General features: G+C 38.4%; 1 protein-coding gene across 1 annotated transcript in view; it reads left to right on the top strand.

Annotated features, from left to right (window-relative positions):
• Positions 1-18,140, top strand: part of TMC1 (transmembrane channel like 1) — a 140,486-nt gene that overhangs the window by 85,966 nt on the left and 36,380 nt on the right. Inside the window, exons 10-12 of the mRNA XM_060153430.1 lie at positions 10,506-10,648; positions 15,074-15,218; positions 15,837-16,031. Coding sequence (XP_060009413.1) covers positions 10,506-10,648; positions 15,074-15,218; positions 15,837-16,031 — 483 coding nt within the window. The remainder of the gene's footprint in view (positions 1-10,505; positions 10,649-15,073; positions 15,219-15,836; positions 16,032-18,140) is intronic.

Genomic DNA, 18,140 nt, shown 5'->3' with positions numbered 1-18,140 from the left:
AACCTAGAGAGGTGTGTTAGGGAGGGTAGGAGGGAGGCTCAAAGGGAGGGGATATGGGGATATGTGTACACATATGACTGATTCACTTTGTTGTACAACAGAAACTAACACAGCATTGCGAAGCAATTATACTCCAATAAATATGTATTAAAAAAAAAGAAGAAGAGGATGTCTTTGTTGGCAAGCTATTTGGAGACATGAGAATGATGTAGGAATGATAAAGAGGAAGAGACTGTAGAGCTTTGGTATTCTCGTAAGGGAGAGAGGGAGGAACTGAGGTGGAATTTGGAATGAGCTTGAGCTGATATCAGACAGTGAGATCATATGGGTAAAGATTTGAGTTGTGAATAAAGGGAAATGCATTTAGCTTTCCAGCTTGAGAGCATTTTGTACATTGCATATTGAGATAAATGGTGAGTCAACTTTGCCTCCCCTTTTCCCCTGGTCATCATAGATATGGGAGATGGAGGGAAGCCCTAGAAAGGGAGGAGAGGAGAGTTAACACCCATTCTGTGTTAAGCAGGCACATACATTAAATTTTATCTTCATGACAGCCCTTTAAGAGGAAGATCAGTAATCTTTTCAGAGTTGAGGGGATTGGAACTCAGAGAGGTTAGTTTCCCAAAGACAGCACAGATAATGAAAGGAGGCATTGAAATTTAAACTACAAGGTGGCTGACTCCAATGAAAAATTGTTTGTTGTACTCTAACATATCACCCCAAGCCTATTCCTTCTGCCCACTTTTGCCACATCTCATTCTTGAGGTCTGTCTTCAGAGGAGACTGTCACAGTCTAAAGGTTGACAAACAGCCGTTCAGTTCCTTATTTTATTGGCATCAATGGTTCTTTTAAGTAGTGATATTCCAAAGCGAGAGCATCCTCTCTCAGGTAGTCTCAGTTCTCTAAGTTCTTTCATCTCTTATTGTACCGGCCACATTTAGAAGAGATATTTTTGTGATTCACATATGGAATGGTACATCTTTTCTTTAGGAATATTTCAGTAGTTCAAATATGTCCTTGTTTTCAGGGAGCTCCCCTTTTCAAAACTGAGGTAAAATTGACTTACAACATTATATTCGTTTCAGTTGTACAACGTAATGATTTGATATTTGTATATATTGCAAAATGGTCATCACAATAAGTCTAGTTAGCATCTGTTACTGTAGTGAGTGGCCTCATGAGTTTTATGGGTGAAAATGGGAAGATAATGAAAATATCCAAGTTTCTGGCTGGGGTAACTGGGTAGGTTGGTGGATCATTCCCTGAAATAGGAGGAACAAACAGCTTTGGAAGAACTTCTTTTTTTTAATGTTTATTTATTTATTTATTTTCTTATTAGTCGTACTTTTTTTTTTAACATCTTTATTGGAGTATAATTGCTTTACAATGGTGTGTTAGTTTCTGCTTTATAACAAAGTGAATCAGTTATACATATACATATGTTCCCATATCTCTTCTCTCTTGCATCTCCCTCCCTCCCACCCTCCCTATCCCACCCCTCTAGGTGGTTACAAAGCACCGAGCTGATCTCCCTGTGCTATGCGGCTGCTTCCCACTAGCTATCTATTTTACGTTTGGTAGTGTATATATGTCCATGTCACTCTCTCACTTTCTCACAGCTTACCCTTCCCCCTCCCCATATCCTCAAGTCCATTCTCTAGTAGGTCTGTGTCGTTATTCCCATCTTACCCCTAGGTGCTTCATGACATTTTTCTTCTTTTTCTTAGATTCCATATATATGTGTTAGCATACGGTATTTGTCTTTCTCTTTCTGACTTGCTTCACTCTGTATGACAGACTCTAGGTCCATCCACCTCACTACAAATAACTCAGTTTAGTTTCTTTTTATGGCTGAGTAATATTCCATTGTATATATGTGCCACATCTTCTTTATCCATTCATCTGATGATGGACACTTAGGTTGCTTCCATCTCCTGGCTATTGTAAATAGAGCTGCAATGAACATTTTGGTACATGACTCTTTTTGAATTATGGTTTTCTCAGGGTATATGCCCAGTAATGGGATTGCTGGGTCATATGGTAGTTCTATTTGTAGTTTTTTAAGGAACCTCCACACTGTTCTCCATAGTGGCTGTATCAATTCACATTCCCACCAGCAGGGCAAGAGTGTTCCCTTTTCTCCACACCCTCTCCAGCATTTATTGTTTCTAGACTTTTTGATGATGGCCATTCTGACCGGTGTGAGATGATATCTCATTGTAGTTTTGATTTGCATTTCTCTAATGATTAATGAAGTTGAGCATTCTTTCATGTGTTTGTTTGCAATCTGTATATCTTCTTTGGAGAAATGTCTGTGTAGGTCTTCTGCCCATTTTTGGATTGGGTTGTTTGTTTTTTTGTTATTGAGCTGCATGAGCTGCTTGTAAATTTTGGAGATTAATCCTTTGTCAGTTGCTTCATTTGAAATATTTTCTCCCATTCTGAGGGTTGTCTTTTGGTCTTGTTTATGGTTTCCTTTGCTGTGCAAAAGCTTTGAAGTTTCATTAGGTCCCATTTGTTTATTTCTGTTTTTATTTCCATTTCTCTAGGAGGTGGGTCAAAAAGGATCTTGCTGTGATTTATGTCACACAGTGTTCTGCCTATGTTTTCCTTTAAGAGTTTGATAGTTTCTGGCCTTACATTTAGGTCTTTAATCCATTTTGAGCTTATTTTTGTGTATGGTGTTAAGGAATGTTCTAATCTCATACTTTTACATGTACCTGTCCAGTTTTCCCAGCACCACTTATTGAAGAGGCTGTCTTTTCTCCACTGTATATTCTTGCCTCCTTTATCAAAGATAAGGTGACCATATGTGCGTGGGTTTATCTCTGGGCTTTCTATCCTGTTCCATTGATCTATCTTTCTGTTTTTGTGCCAGTACCATACTGTCTTGATTACTGTAGCTTTGTAGTACAGTCTGAAGTCAGGGAGCCTGATTCCTCCAGCTCCATTTTTTGTTCTCAAGATTGCTTTGGCTATTCGCGGTCTTTTGTGTTTCCATACAAATTGTGAAATTTTTTGTTCTAGTTCTGTGAAAAATGCCAGTGGTAGTTTGATAGGGATTGCATTGAATCTGTACATTGCTTTGGGTAGTAAAGTCATTTTCACAATGTTGATTCTTCCAATCCAAGAACATGGTATATCTCTCCATCTATTTGTATCATCTTTAATTTCTTTCATCAGTGTCTTATAATTTTCTGCATACAGGTCTTTTGTCTCCTTAGGTACGTTTATTCCTAGATATTTTATTCTTTTTCTTGCAATGGTAAAATGGGAGTGTTTTCTTAATTTCACTTTCAGATTTTTCATCATTAGTGTATAGGAATGCCAGAAATTTCTGTGCATTAATTTTGTATCCTGCTTCTTTACCAAATTCTTGATTAGCTCTAGTAGTTTGCTGGTAGCATCTTTAGGATTCTCTATGTATAGTATCATGTCATCTGCAAACAGTGACAGCTTTACTTCTTCTTTTCCAATTTGGATTCCTTTTATTTCCTTTTCTTCTCTGATTGCTGTGGCTAAAACTTCCAAAACTATGTTGAATAACAGTGGTGAGGGCTTCCCTGGTGGCACAGGGTTGAGAGTCTGCCTGCCGAAGCAGGGGCCACGGGTTCGTGTCCTGGTCTGGGAAGATCCCACATGCCACGGAGCGGCTGGGACCGTGAGCCATAGCTGCTGAGCCTGCGCATTTGGAGCCTGTGCTCTGCAATGGGAGAGGCCACAACACTGAGAGGCCCGCCTACTGAAAAAAAAAAAAAAGTGGTGAGAGTGGGCAACCTTTTCTTGTTCCTGATCTTAGTGGAAATGGTTTCAGTTTTTCACCATTGAGGACAATGTTGGCTGTGGGTTTGTCATATATGGCCTTTATTACGTTGAGGAACGTTCCCTCTATGCCTACTTTCTGCAGGGTTTTTATCATACATGGGTGTTGAATTTTGTCGAAAGCTTTCTCTGCATCTATTGAGATGATCATATGGTTTTTCTCTGTCAATTTGTTAATATGGTGTATCACGTTGATTGATTTGCATATATTGAAGAATCCTTGCATTCCTGGGATAAACCCCACTTGATCATGGTGTATGATCCTTTTAATGTGCTGTTGGATTCTGTTTGCTAGTATTTTGTTGAGGATTTTTGCATCTGTGTTCATCAGGGATATTGGCCTATAGTTTTCTTTCTTTGTGACATCTTTGTCTTGTTTTGGTATCAGGGTGATGGTGGCCTCGTAGAATGAGTTTGGGAGTGTTCCTCCCTCTGCTATGTTTTGGAAGAGTTTGAGAAGGATAGGTGTTAGCTCTTCTCTAAATGTTTGATAGAATTCGCCTGTGAAGCCATCTGGTCCCGGGCTTTTGTTTGTTGGAAGATTTTTAATCACAGTTTCAATTTCATTACTTGTGATTGGTCTGTTCATATTTTCTGTTTCTTCCTGGTTCAGTCTTGGAAGGTTATACTTTTCTAAGAATTTGTCCGTTTCTTCCAGGTTGTCCATTTTATTGGCATAGAGTTGCTTATAGTCGTCTGTTAGGATGCTTTGTATATCTGCGGTACCTGTTGTAACTTCTTTTTCATTTCTAATTTCATTGATTTGAGTCCTCTTCCTCTTTTTCTTGATGAGTCTGGCTAATGATTTATCAATTTTGTTTATCTTCTCAAAGAACCAGCTTTTAGTTTTATTGATCTTTGCTATTGTTTTCTTTGTTTCTATTTCATTTATTTCTGCTCTGATCTTTATGATTTCTTTCCTTCTGCTAACTTTGGGTTTTGTTTGTTCTTTTTTCTCTAGTTCCTTTACCTGTAAGGTTAGATTGTTTACTTGAGATTTTTCTTTTTTCTTGAGGTAGGCTTGTATAGCTATAAACTTCCCTCTTAGAACTGCTTTTGCTGCATCCCATATGTTTTGGATCGTCATGTTTTCATTGTCCTTTGTCTCTAGGTTTTTTTTCATTTCCTCTGTGATCTCTTGGTTATTTAGTAACATCTCGTTTAGCCTCCATGTTTTTGTGTATTTTACAGTTTTTTTTCCTGTAAGTGATATCTAGTCTCATAGCGCTATGGTCAGAAAAGATGCTTGATATGATTTCAATTTTCTTAAATTTTACTGAGGCTTGATTTGTGACCCAAGATATGATCTATCCTGGAGAATGTTCCATGCGCATATGAGAAGAAAGTGTAATCTGCTGTTTTTGGATGGAATGTCCTATAAATATCAATTAAATCTATCTCATCTATTGTGTCATTTAAAGCTTGTGTTTCCTTATTAATTTTCCTTTTGGATGATCTGTCCATTGGTGTAAGTGAGGTGTTAAAGTCCCCCACTATTATTGTGTTACTGTCGATTTCCTCTTTTAGAGCTGTTAGCAGTTACCTTATGTATTGAGGTGCTCCTATGTTGGGTGCATATATATTTATAATTGTTATATCTTCTTGGATTGATCCCTTGATCATTATGTAGTGTCCTTCCTTGTCTCTTGTAACATTCTTTATTTTAAAGTCTATTTTATCTGATATGAATATTGCTACTCCAGCTTTCTCTGAATTTCCATTTGCCTGGAATATCTTTTTCCATCCCCTCACTTTCAGTCTGTATGTGTCCCTAGGTCTGAAGTGGGTCTCTTTTACACAGCATATATATGGGTCTTGTTTTTGTATCCATTCAGCAAGCCTGTGTCTTTTGGTTGGAGCATTTAATCCATCGACGTTTAAGGTAATTATTGATATGTATGTTCTTATTACCATTTTCTTAATTGTTTTGGGTTTGTTTTTGTAGGTCCTTTTCTTCTCTTGTGTTTCCCACTTAGAGAAGTTCCTTTAGCATTTGTTGTAGAGCTGGTTTGGTGGTGCTGAAATCTCTTAGCTTTTGCCTGTCTGTTAAGCATTTGATTTCTCCATCAAATCTGAATGAGATCCTTCCTGGGTAGAGTAATCTTGGTTGTAGTTTCTTCTGTTTCATCACTTTAAGTATATCATGCCACTCCCTTCTGGCTTGTAGAGTTTCTGCTGGGAAATCAGCTGTTAACCTTATGGGAGTTCCCATGTATGTTGTCATTTTTCCCTTGCTGCTTTCAATAATTTTTTTTTGTCTTTAATTTTTGCCAGTTTGATTGTTATGTGTCTCGGTATGTTTCTCCTTGGGTTTAGAGTCCTGTATGGGACTCTCTGCGCTTCCTGGACTTGGGTGGCTATTTCCTTTCCCATGTTAGGGAAGTTTTTGACTATAATCTCTTCAGATATTTTCTCGGGTCCTTTCTCTCTCTCTTCTCCTTCTGGGACCCCTATAATGCAAATGTTGTTGTGTTTAATGTTGTCCCCGAGGTCTCTTAAGCTGTCTTCATTTCTTTTCTTTCTTTTTTCTTTATTCTGTTCCACAGCAGTGAATTCCACGATTTTGTCTTCCAGGTCACTTATCCATTCTTCTGCCTCAGTTATTCTGCTATTGATTCCTTCTAGTGTATTTTTCATTTCAGTTATTGTATTGCTCATCTCTGTTTGTTTGTTCTTTAATTCTTCCACGTCTTTGCTAAACATTTCTTGCATCTTCTTGGTCTTTGCCTCCATTGTTTTTCTGAGGTCCTGGATCATCTTCACTATCATTATTCTGAATTGTTTTTCTGGAAGATTGCCTATCTCCATTTCATTTAGTTGTTTTTCTGGAGTTTTGTCTTGTTCCTTCGTCTGGTCCATAGCCCTCTGCCTTTTCATCTTGTCTGTCTTTCTGTGAATATGGTTTTTGTTCCACAGGATGCAGGATTGTAGTTCTTCTTGCTTCTCTGGGAGAATTTTTAAAATGTAATGAGTTCAAGGTTCTTGTGGAACATCCAAGTGGAATGAGATGTGTAATGGGTATTGGGCATATGATCTAGAATTCCCACCATTAGTGTCAGTTATGGATCATGGCACAAAAGGCAAACAGAAGTTTTCTTTACAGAAGCCAGCAAGGTTAAAAAGGCAGTGTGGCATAATGAAAAGAACTCAGTCATGGGATTTAGACAGATTTGGATTTGAATCCTACCACATACTACCTGTGTGATATTAGACAACCACTCTGAGCCTTTTATGCATGGATGGGCACCAAAAAAAACTGTCTACTTCACAGCTTTTTGAAGGCCAGAGTTCACTGCCTAGGGTCCCATAGACAGGTAGAAGTTCATTCCCTCTACTGAAAATGAGAGGATCTGTGAAGGCTCAGCCCAGCTTCATTGTAATCTGCATGCTTCCTAGCTTAGAACCGTATAACATCAGTTTTATAACTCTAGATCTGGGTTGGAGCAAAAGGAAGAGAAACTCGGAGGCGAGCAAAGCATTAGATGGAACTTGGCAAGTCTGGTTGGAGAGAAGGAGGGTGGCCGGGGGCTGGATCTCAGCATGTACCACATAAGTGCCAGGCTGGCTGCTATTCTTATAAAGTTGGTCGAGGTTTGTTTTGGGTGTTGTTAGCCATTTCACTCCTTGCTTCTCTCCCAGGTCCCGAGCGTATCAGAATTTAAATGATGTCATTCCCTACCTTTCATCCACACTTGAAGCTTTCTTTAACACTAAGGTATAAATGACTGATAACAGTTCAGAGAAAAGTAGAAATATACTCCTACTAGTGTGGTACTACTTCCCTTTCACATACCCTCAGCAGTCACAGTTCACAAGTTATAGCTTCCTCTCCTACTAGTTCTGACTTCACGATTTTTTTTCAAAATAATGGTCTGACAGTTACTACAAACTAAAAAGGCTTACTAAGGATGATGAAACTCATTCACCATCATGGAGATAGAATGTTGTCTTTCACAGTGAGTATTTATTTGTAGTGAGAAACACCAAAGGGGTGGAACTCTAATATAATTTCTGGTGACACATACTTATAAAGGGGACATTTGCATGCAGAACTTTTTCTAGGGGCCTCTGTAATCCAGTCTCCCACTCCATCTGTGTATAGTATTTGGCAAATAAGTTCTCGATAAAAGTTAGTTAGATAAATAAATACATGAGTTGATTCCTAGCGACTGCATCGTCAAAGCATTCTCATAGATGTGTGTCGATTTCTGTGGACTAGACCAGCTGCAGCATTCAAACAGAAATTAGAGTCTTGGTAGACAGTGTGCAAGCATGGAACCTAGAGTTGGACAGGAATTTTCTGTGCTCATTTGAAACTTGGCTCTGACTGTGGTTTCTCTGTCACAGATTTTGGGATGGGAGAGTGCTCCCACAGGGAAAGCCATGTGTGCTGACATGGAAACCGAATGGAACCTTGGCTAGGCTAGGAGTCGTTGCTATTTTAGTCACTTCCAGATGTCTGCTATTGGAGTTTTAAGGGAAAGGGAAAGATGTGTGGCGTGTGGTGGGCCACAGGGTGGAAGGGGAGGCGGAGACCTCTTTTAAGCCTTTCATTGTGTTTAAAACCACCCCTCAATATGCTACTGAGATGGATTGGATAAGGCTTTTAAAAATTGTGCACTTCAACAGTACCTCCTCTTTTGTTTACATGCTTCACTGCATATGTAGAAATAGACCAACTGAAGAAACCTTTGCGAAGTAATCAGGATTCCAAAAAAAGGGCTCTTACCCGCATTGGTTGTGATCTAATATTTATTGAGTGCAGCCATTGAACATAGGCTGAATGACACATACACCAGGTGGGTTAGCTGCCCCAGAAGCTACTGTGCTAACCTAACAAGCCCACCAGATGTTTGTTACATATCTACTTTCTCCTTTCATGTTATTTTGGAGGTGGCTTTTAATCCCAATACTGTCATTATGAATTAGAAAAAGAAGTCACGTTGTAATGTTTATGTATGTGAAGATGAGGCCCTTTGAAATCTTTTCAAAAGGGGTGTCTAGATCCTTTCCAGGAGGTCCTGGCACCCACTCTGAACCAATCCAGGGGTCCAGGGACTTCTTGTTTCTTTGTTTTGCTGGGTAGATATGGCATTAGTATGATGCAAGTCCTGGTAAGCAAAGAAAGCATAGGAGAAGCAGTATAGCACAGTGGTTAAGCATATGGATTTGAATTAGACAGACCCTGTTCAGGTTCAGACTCTGTCACGTACTAGCTATGTGAACATGGACAAGTTACTTAACTTCTTTAAAGCTCAGTTTCTTCATCTGTAAAATAGGTGTAGAGCTATTGAGTCTTTTTCAGGTGGGGAAGTGATGGTAAATAACACCCCCTACCTTGTCGACCCAGGTTGTGAGCTAACCAGAAATAAGACAAAGGGTTAGACAGATGGAGGTCAGCATGCCATCTTTATTATTGTTAACGCTGATATTAAAGAATATGGCATCTTTTTATGGGCAAGTGGGCTTCAGAGGCAGACCTTCCTACCCAGCAGTCCTAGACCAGGACAGGATGCCCCTCACAGGGGCAGAGCACAGCATGGGATCTCAAAGGAGGAGGAAGAGTGGTGCCCCACATCATCCCCATTCCTCACCCATGCTCTACTGTCAGATGAGTCTCTCCTCCCTGGGGTTAGTATGGGGCAGTGGAGAGGGGCTAGGAGTTTTATAGTTACAGTTTTTCTCTACATGGCAAGTAACAAGTGTAGAGGAAAACGATTGCCCCTAACGGCAGCCACTTCAAGAGGGTTCTTGTGAGGATTCTGTAAGAAGTAAGGTGTTCAGCACATGCTACCGGCTCAAAAAAATTTATTGATTGATATTACTGCAATTATCTTCTCACTTCACAAAGCATAGTCGTTTTAAGTTATTGTCAGAGAGATGAAATCAGAGAGAAGCTGGGGAAGTGGATATATAGTAATACAGAAACAGTGCTGCCAAGCTAAGAGTGAAGGACACAGTGAATGAGAGAAGGAGAGGAAGATGAAGACTATTATAAGGGAAGCAACATCAAAATATGCCATGTTCTGTGTATAGAGAGCAGTTACTCAGGTGGCCTTGGAAGATGGTGATTCCAACCCTGGCAGATAATTTTTGGGAAACAGCATGTAATTTCATGAATAAACATGCTTGTTAGGGGATAATAGTCTTGATGAATGGAAGGTTGTGCATATTGGTTCCAATGTCATCTCACCTGCTCCTTGTTTTTGCTAAGTGTGAGCTGAGATGTGGCCTCTGTGGCTTATGAAGAACCAATCTAACTGTGGCTCAGGTGACTGGAAGTGGAAACCTGCCATGACACTTTGAGGAAGCACATTTCAGATCCTCCCCCCAATATTAAGCAGGCTCTTAAAATTGTAAATTTAATGACACCATGAAGTGTGTTTTGATGTTTCAATCAGTGGGCATTTCACGGTAATGGCTCCACAGCTGAGCAAGCCTATAGTTGGTTAAAAATTTGGCCTATTTAGAAGTCCCTGAATTTCAAGTAAACCAAGAGACTGTCAATCAATGTGGAAGCTGAAACAGTCACTCCATGAAGCAAAACAATAGGGCTCACGTCAGAGCCATCTTCCAAGTTTGAAAATTAATGTCATTTTGTTATTCCTCTTAGAAGTCGATCTTTTTTTCTTTGAGTTGCTCTTCACAGCATCTGTTAAGTGACTTTGTTGTTGGATTTTAGGGATTGGCTCAATATTCCGTCCTCTTTTATGGCTATTACGACAATAAACGAACAATTGGATGGATGAATTTCAGACTGCCGCTATCCTATTTTCTGGTGGGGATCATGTGCATTGGATACAGCTTTCTGGTTGTCCTTAAAGAGTAAGTTTCATTGGTCTCTTGGGAAGCAAGCATTGATTTCTGGAATCAAATGGAAAAATTAACTTGAGAATTGGATTTTTTTTTCCGTTTCATGTCTAGAGAATGCAGAGTATTTAAGAGATAAAATGTGGTTTTAATACCTACACTAATGTTAGACTATTACATCTGCCAAACAAAAGGGTTGAACACAAGTGCAGGACTTTGATCATCTCACTGGGTCACAGTGATGGTTGCATGCCTATCCTGTGGTTAAGCATATTTTAAAATTGTGCTTTTTTGTACTTTAAGGTGTGAAATGTTTCAAACAAGACAGGGAAACAGCTGCTGACCCCTCTTTTTGCATACAGCGAGGTTTGTGAGTTGCAGAATCAGCTCAATAGACAGAATCTGTTGTTCTCTGTTCATTAAAACAAACAAACAAACAAACCCAGAATAATCACTCATCCAAAAAATTTCAGCTGTGTAAGACAGCAAAAACAAATGGCCCTCAACGAGACCGTCATGATCAACTATATAGTCATGTTTTATTTTTGAAGAGGATTTATTAGAGCATGGAAAAGAATTTCATTGGGGAACTGATGAAACTGCAGCTCATTTTTTCTCCCTGTCTGAAATATATTTTTAAAACCTCACTTGAAGACACTGCAGAAATCTAGCACAGTCATTTAGGGCTATAAATAATATGAATAATCCATCCTTTAGCTAATTTTCTGAACCAGTTTAGCAGGTGTTGAAACATCTCAATTAAAGTCTTCACCCTTTTATTTAACTATGCACAAGGTAAATTGGCCTTTTGCTTCATTGCAGGGAAGGACCTCTACCTGAGGGTCCAAGTCCTCTTGAGCAGGAGCTTTCTGGAACAGTCTTTGGCATGCTTTGTGTCCTGTCCCTGCCAAACTTATTGGTTCCTCCGGAGAAAACTATTATGCTTAGTTTTTAAGCCCTTTCAGGACTTGAAAAAGGCCTTAATGGAGATTCCATATCCAAATTCTTTATCTAGTTGTCCAAGTGTAATCAGAGACCCTAAGTATGTAAAGTATCTGTCTACCTGATCAAGTACTACCACGTTCCAAAAACTCTAAGATATTTCTAGTCTTTTGGCCATTTTGATTTGGCAGGACTAAAGTCAAGGGTACAGTTACATTACAGAGGCCTTGTGAGTATCGTTTCCATATTGGTCCTTTAGTCTCCATAGTCACTGAAGAAAGCATGTCTATGGATGTCCAAGTCCTCAGCTTCTTTTAGTGACTGTGCAGAGGCTACATACCCTAGTGGGCTCTTGAGCCATTCTTCATGGAATCAAATACCAGCTCTAGCCCATTCTAAAAGAACTTTGACAAATTGTTCAACTGCTCTATTTTCCCATTTCTAATAGAGGTGTAATGACACCTTGATGTTAGGATGGCTATGAGGACAAAATGAGTCAGTACCTACAAACACTTAGAACATAGTTGGCATACGGTGATTGACAAATGTTAACTATTTTATTAGGATTATAATTCATAGGCTTATTGAAAAACCAAACAAAGCCAACATGGTAGGAACTGAGGTCATATGATAGCCCCAGCAGTAGGGTAGTCACATTTGGTTATGTAGTTATACATTAATAGATTTGCACATTTATTATAATAATTTTCTGGCAGATGAGTGTAAAGCATCTAGAACAGCATTATGCAAAGAACTATAAGACAAGGTACATATAATTTAAAATATTCTACTAACTATATTAAACAAATACATAGGTAGAATATATTTTAATAATATATTTTATTTAACTCAATATATCGAAAGTATTCCTTCAACATATAATCAATCTAAAATTATTATTGAGATATTCTCTGTCTTTTTTGGTACAAAGTCTTTGAAATTTTATGTATGTTTCACACTAGTTGCATTTCAAGTGCTCAGTAACCACATATTGCTAGTGGCAAACTTATTAGCTAGTGCAGCTCTGCAGGAAATGGCAGCTTTTCCTATTAGCTCAAAGATGCCATTTAGGATAGCTGTAGGGCACAAATTCTACATTTTCCCCCTCAAAGTCATCCATGTTATGCCACCCAAACCAGCCTGATTTTGGTCCCTCCCTCTGGCAGGGGACCTTTGATTGTTCATTACCAGATTGGCAAGTAATATAAGTTCACTGGCCTATATGGCAAGACAATTCCAAAGCAATTTATGACTCCTACCCCAGTCCTAACCCTGGGGGCAAGCCTTGTTAGAACAACTGATGAGATATAAATGATTGTTCAGAATCCTATATCATCTCTTTCCCCCACCACTGGCCCCAAACAAATACATTCTTGGAATAAACATGAGTGGCTTTATGGGATACATGACTCAAATCAAGGGAAACTAAAACTGAATACTGACATCAACTAGGCAACTGGTGGACTTTGCCCTCTTGCCCATATTCTTTGTCGTCAGCATCCTCATCCATAAAAGGGAAGCAAATATCTATATTTGATTAATTAATAGGGAAATTAGAAGGAAAATTAGATATCCAAGAAAGCACTTTTAGATTTTAAGATAGGGTGACTAACTTTGTTGACCCAGGACTCTCCTGGCTTTAGCATTGAGTCTTGTGCCCTGGAAACCTACTCAGTCCCTGGCAAAGCAAGACTTCCATCATTCCTTGCAAATTGTATGTTGAGGTAGCTTCTCAAAGATATAGTTGTTCAAAAATATAACCCCCTTGAAAAAGGAGGAATTTTTGTTTAAGTATGTACACTTTTTTTCTCTACAGACAAGGAATGGAGCTGTACATGAAATATTTTATAGCTATCAGGGCCATCTCTTAGTAAAAACGTGTTGTTAGGAGAGGTTGTCTTCAATATCCTTCCTCCCTTTCTTGTCTCTCCCTTTTAGTATTTCACTCCCTTTCTTGTCAATTCCCACATGCTAGATGTTCCCTGTTTGTTTGTCGGGCTAGAGCTCCCTTCTCTGGAAGGCTGTCTACAGCTACAGAATCTTGCCTGTGATAGAGCTCCATTCAAGACTTATCTGTCAAGTGGTCAGTTTTACTTGAGGCCCTGCCCTTGGCTCAGTGACAGTGCAAAAAGGGGTGATGGCATCTTAAGCAAAAAAATCGTTTTCTCCCTAGGTTAATCCATTGGAAATGTTTGATTTCAACCCTTTTTGACCTACAAAAAGGCACTTTGTATGGTTCAACATATTTCATGGTGTCCTAGCTTGGGTACCAGAATGAAGTCAGAAAACCTAAGCCCTTGACCCACCCCTGTGGTTTACTTCTGTATAATGGCCAGCAAATCACTTGATAATTTTATCCTTCAGCTTCCCCAACTGTAAAAAAAGAATAATATTAACTACTGTGACCTCTTGTTAAGTTTTTGAGAAGGACAAATATGATAATACACATCAATACCATTTGCAAAGGGTAAAGTGGTAGATTGATGTAAGGAATAATTAGTTTTGGTTATTGTTCAAACACATTAGCCCATCTGAAATATATAAACCTCTGTAAGGAATAGGACTAAACAGTGGGGGAATTTAGATGACCTTAGAGATACTTGCCAAACTACATTGTCAGCTTTATGTCATTGTACTCCTTTCTTTTTTCGGTTCCATATCACTGCAATATATTTAAAAAACTAAAACCTTATGGGACCATTTTATAATATATATCATATAATATTTTAATTTTGCACTTTATAGTGGTAGGGGAAAAAAAGGAAGTGGAGTAAGTGGAATATAGATCCTTAACCACTGAAGTAAGTAAATGTACTTTAAACTGTCCAAGCAAAAAAAATTTAAAACATCACTGATTAGAATATATGTAACCACTTGCTATTAAGTTGTATAAAAATCTTGATTTTTGGTCAAGAGTTGTCAAGTATGGAAAAATTCCATGCATTCAGTGTAATCACTCTTTGGAAGGAGATTCTAAGGGGAATTGGAATCTGTGAAGGAGTTTCCTGATCTGACCTGGGTTAATCCATCCCTAGGCTTCACAGGGTCTGGAAACCAGCTAAAATTGTGTACAACAGTTTAAGAGTCTATACATATGTTTTTCCTGATGAGGGGACTGGTGGTTTTCACCGGATTTCTAAAGAGATCCTTATCCCACAGAAGTTTCAGAGCCTCGTATATGACCCTAGGAAAACAGTTTAGGAAAACAAATAAAAAATATGTAATTTTATATGACCTGTTTAATTGTTAAAATCATCAATGGTTAGTAGTCTTTTAATCTTGAAGGCCTGGAAAATGAACAGCTTAAAAAATTAAAACAAAAAAATATTTTTTTAATAAACTTTTATTTTCTGGTTATTAGAACAAACTTGTTTGAAAGTATATGTCTTTTAGATATTACTTCTCTAGTTTCCTTATAATTATGATGTTTTGCTATTCCCTAACCTCTCCCTTTCTGCTTGTATTCTGGCTGCTGGATTAAACTTCCTGTTTGTATAGGATGACCAAAAATATTGGTGATGACGGAGGTGGTGACGACAACAGCTTCAACTTCAGCTGGAAGGTGTTCACCAGCTGGGACTACCTGATTGGCAATCCTGAAACAGCAGACAACAAATTCAATTCTATCACAATGAACTTTAAGGTAAAAACACCAACTTCAAGAGCCTTTTCTTGGTATTTCTAAGAGTAAAATTGGAGCCATTCCAAATGGTCTAGGTAGCAAAGTATCTTGACAATTAAAAGAAAGATTAACTCATCATTTCTTCCTACCAGGATCTGGGCAGGGTTCTGATTATGACTGGAAAATGATTGATGACCCATGACAGCATTACTTCTCTCTAAATTTGGTAATAAAACAATGCCATTGGCTTGAAACAGCCAACCATTAGTAATCAGAATCAGATATTTTAAATAATAGAACAATGCTCGCTAATTATTTACAGGAATACATTAGCCCAATATTTTAAATGACTCTAAAGTATTATTTTGTAATTGTTTTAAAAAACTGTACTAGAAGAGACTTTAGAATGAAGACTATCTTAGTAAATATTAACTCAACCAGAGTTTGTTTGTAAGAATTCTTCCTTCTCTGTCTTACTTTTTCTCACTTGCTGGCAATATTCACCTGGTTTGTGGAATCCCAGATTCAGTTTACATTTTCATTCCTCACTTTCTGATGTTTGCAGAAATAATTCCTGAGTTCATGATACTTTTTGTAGCTCAGATATTTCTTTTTTCTTTCTGTTTTGCCTGGGTACAGGAAGCTATAATAGAAGAAAGAGCAGCCCAAGCAGAAGAAAACGTCCACTTGATCAGATTCCTGAGGTTTCTTGCTAACTTCTTCGTGTTTCTAACACTTGGCGGGAGTGGATACCTCATCTTTTGGGCTGTGAAGCGATCCCAGGAATTTGCGCAGCAAGATCCTGACACCCTTGGGTGGTGGGAAAAAAATGAAGTTCGTCTCTGCATGCTTTTTATGTGCTTAGAATCTGATATTTGAGATTTTGTGGGTTGTACTTCAATGTTGGGATATGAAATATGGCCGCTCTTTACCTATCTCTGTCATCCTGACCTGAGAGTGAACCAACCTCGGCACACGTGTCCCTATTCCAGCCTTACTTCCAAATCTGTCTACTGTCTGTTTTTCACTTTGTGACATTAGGGAAAGGTAGAGTTGGAAGAGAGATTAGAGCACATATTCCAACCAGTACGTTTTATAGACAGAGATAATGAATCTCAGATTAGGTGATGTGTTCATGGTCTCAGAACCATGGAGAACAATGAGAGTTAAAATTTAGGAATCTTGATTTCAAGCTCAGCACTCTCCATGACGCTATGTTGCTTTCTCTGCAGGTCCTGCATCTATCTTTGAAAGATCCAATTGTCCCCTGAATTCTTTGAAGCAGCAATGATAAAGCCCTGGGTTCTTATGTTTATTTCACTGGAAACATTCAGATTGCCTCCCCCACTTTGGGCAGGACTGGGCCTCTCTCTGTTTTTCACTAACAACCTAACTGCTTCACCTCCTCTCCTTACCCTATTATCTCCCCCTCCAAATGCTATTCAAATGAAGAAGGCCAGCTCTGAAAGGAATTAAATATTATGATTGCGATTTGTCTTCAGGGTATCTGCCCATTTAGCAGGTGCAAGAAAAGAGGTCAGAGGTAGATATTTAGAATCAGGAAATCACTGGTCATGTGTTGTTTCTTGGGTCTGTTCCCTTTCATAAAATGTTCTAGAATACAATGTGGCATCATTTTGAACTTGGGCATTTTCAGTGTGTGGAGATTTAGGCGGTGGGGAGTGTAGATTTCCCACACTGAAACTTCTGCAGAGTCTTGTAGACCAAACAGATTATGAAAGTCTTCATAAGCATAGAATTTCCTAGAAGAATCTTGCACAGAAAATGGTATAACCTACTTACAACAAAAGGCTCCAAACAAAAACTTTCTAGGTATTTCAGAAGCAGTAACACTGAAGATGGGAGACCATATATTTAAGAGCCTATGATGGCATAGACATTTTTTGGAAGCCTGTAAAACAGAGAGTCATTAGGTGGAGTTATTTTACTTATTTAAAACAAAGGGGAACCTCAAAGCATTACTAAGTTTGCTTTCAAAATTATCCTTGCAGTTATGATAGCATTTATAGGCAAAATTATCATGCCACTTTGGTCCATGGTTTGTACTGATCATATTTTTGTATTAATAAACCACAGAAAAGGAGGGATAATTGATTATCATCAAAAGGGTCACTCTTTGTAAGTACATGTTTAATATCCATCTTAGGGGACCCCTGATTCCTAGGGGCCAACAAAGGTAATAATGGGGATTCATGAAAAACTTTACAAATTTGATGAAACAGAATTTAAATTTACCTTATATAAGATTGCATAGCTCTGCCAAGTTTTTACTTTAGGCTGAAATTGTATCATGCTGATTTTATATTATGTCATGCTGACTTTTAGCTCCTGCTGGTCATACTTATACAATGTTCTTAGTCAAAAGGGAAAAACATATTGACAATTATTTTCTCAATATAGTTTGGTAGTTCTAATCATTCAAAACATGGAGTCTACCGGGGGAAATGGGAAATGTTAAACAGTGACAGTTTGAGCCAGGTATTCAGGTAAAGACATTGCCAGAGTCACCTGGAACCTTTTTTTTTTTTTTTTTTTGCCCCTTATAGTTTGCATTCCCGCATACTCAGTATTTAGTCCTGGGCCCATCTCAAGGAATTCATCCATTCTAACTGATTAAACTAGCCCATGTGCTGATGATTGCCACATTAGTATTTCCAATTTGGACCTCATTCCTCAAGCAGATCATTTTCCATTTCCTTTGGAAATCTTGTTGTGAAGTGCAGAATCAGTTACCATGTATAACAGTAAATGTTCTCTGCATAGAAAGTAATGTAAATCGCATCCCTCATTATACTAGGAAACACTATTATTACTGGCACGTCCACAAGCTCACACACATGTACATCTTGAATATATGAGTTGAATATTGTCTCTGTTGTTTTAATAAGATCAAATTTTTAAAATGCATGAAATAATTTTAGT

This window comes from Lagenorhynchus albirostris, chromosome 7, assembly GCF_949774975.1.
Source record: "Lagenorhynchus albirostris chromosome 7, mLagAlb1.1, whole genome shotgun sequence".
NCBI lineage: Eukaryota > Metazoa > Chordata > Mammalia > Artiodactyla > Delphinidae > Lagenorhynchus > Lagenorhynchus albirostris.
This window is presented reverse-complemented; position numbering and strand designations above follow the sequence as displayed.